The sequence below is a fragment of the Pinus tabuliformis genome, chromosome J (genome assembly GCF_031772625.1).
Source record: "Pinus tabuliformis cultivar Carrire ecotype Pingquan chromosome J, CPIR1, whole genome shotgun sequence".
In the NCBI taxonomy this organism is placed as follows: Eukaryota; Viridiplantae; Streptophyta; class Pinopsida; order Pinales; family Pinaceae; genus Pinus; species Pinus tabuliformis.
Window position 1 is genome coordinate 1,354,743,179 of NC_142295.1, and position 1,389 is coordinate 1,354,744,567.

General features: G+C 40.1%; 1 protein-coding gene across 1 annotated transcript; it reads right to left on the reverse strand.

Annotated features, from left to right (window-relative positions):
- Positions 1-304: 304 nt before the first annotated feature.
- On the reverse strand, positions 305-1,166 carry LOC149232396 (major allergen Pru ar 1-like). The gene is made up of 2 exons (XM_089376481.1): positions 946-1,166; positions 305-778 (listed from the first exon to the last, which is right to left on the reverse strand). Exons 1-2 carry the CDS (start codon positions 1,127-1,129, stop codon positions 477-479), a joined length of 486 nt encoding a protein of 161 aa, XP_089232607.1. The 5' UTR covers positions 1,130-1,166; the 3' UTR covers positions 305-476.
- Positions 1,167-1,389: the final 223 nt, after the last annotated feature.

Sequence of the window (1,389 nt, forward strand, 5' to 3'; positions counted from 1 at the left end):
TCTAATCATAGCAAATCATAGTGAACTAAGTCAATCTAAGTTTACAAGGTCTAATATACTTTGATAACATATTAGCCTCCCTAGATCCACCTTAATTCCAGATCTACCAAGTGCCAAGAGGGATCAAACCTTTTGAGGTACAAACCCCTTTTAAAATGAAAAAAAATTGTTCTTTCTAGACACTTGATATATAATTAAGATAAATCTAATATAATGATAAAATTTAAACTTTTGTTGCTATTTAAAAGAGGAATAAAATAGAGAAGAATTTGCTCCCAACAAACGTTAACATTGATTTAAATCCAGGGGAGTACACATAATCACGCAACGACGAAAATATGATCGCAGGACGATGACGACGAGAGGAAGTTATATCGTCACTAATCTTTATTTTGCAGTGTAAGCCGTTTCGTTCTCATGAATGTGCGGCTCTAGTCTATTTATGCATAGCTACATAGATTTGCATATAAATATATTTAGGTGTATAAGTCGGGATTGGCGAGGAGATACTGCTCCACCTTCTTTATATGGGCACTGCTGCTTTCCTTTATGGCTTTTATTGTGTCATCGTAAGCTTCAACACTAGGAAGAGTTTCGTAGTTAATGGTCCAGCTCGCTACGCTTCCCCCTTCATTCGTGGGAACGAATTTGACCACAAAGTTCGCAGCGCTCAGTTTCGTCCCCAGCGCTCCTCCTTCAATAATTGTATACTTATACACCAAATTCTGCTCGTCAATTTCATCCACTCGCTCCTTGATGAAGCTGAAACCCCTCCTACCTGTGACAGGAAAGCGTAAAACCTTGTAAGTATCAAATAATAAAAAGCATTCAACCCCATCTGCATCTGGTACGTTAATTCGATTGGGCAGATAATTTGAAGGGGTAGCATAATGATGTTAATTAACGATGATATGTGATCAAGAGAGGAATTTATGGGAGTTATACCAGGGGTGAAGTTGATCTGCTTGATGGTGCCCACGCCTCCATCTCCTTGAAGTAAGGTCACAGAAGTGAAAAGTTCGGGCAAAACCTTTGGGAAGAAGTTGTGGCTGTCTTTCACTGTGGCGTTCCACAACCTCCTTGCCTCCACTTGAACCACATCTTCCGTTGTTGCAGTCCCTGACACCATCTTCAATTCTCTCGCAACACAATGCTTATTTCTTCAATATTATCGCACAAAACAAAAGCTCCTTGCTCTCATCTGCACTTGATGGGGCAGTATTTATTGGAGTAATTTACAAACCTTTAAAATCTCTACATTAAAGAGAGCGCGTAGGTGATGGCATGAGAAGTGACATGCATGTGACATTTTGTTATTGGGACTGACGGATAGCCGCGCACAATGCCGGGTACCTGCGGTTTTTATTAAATGTTTGGTGTATGTGGCCG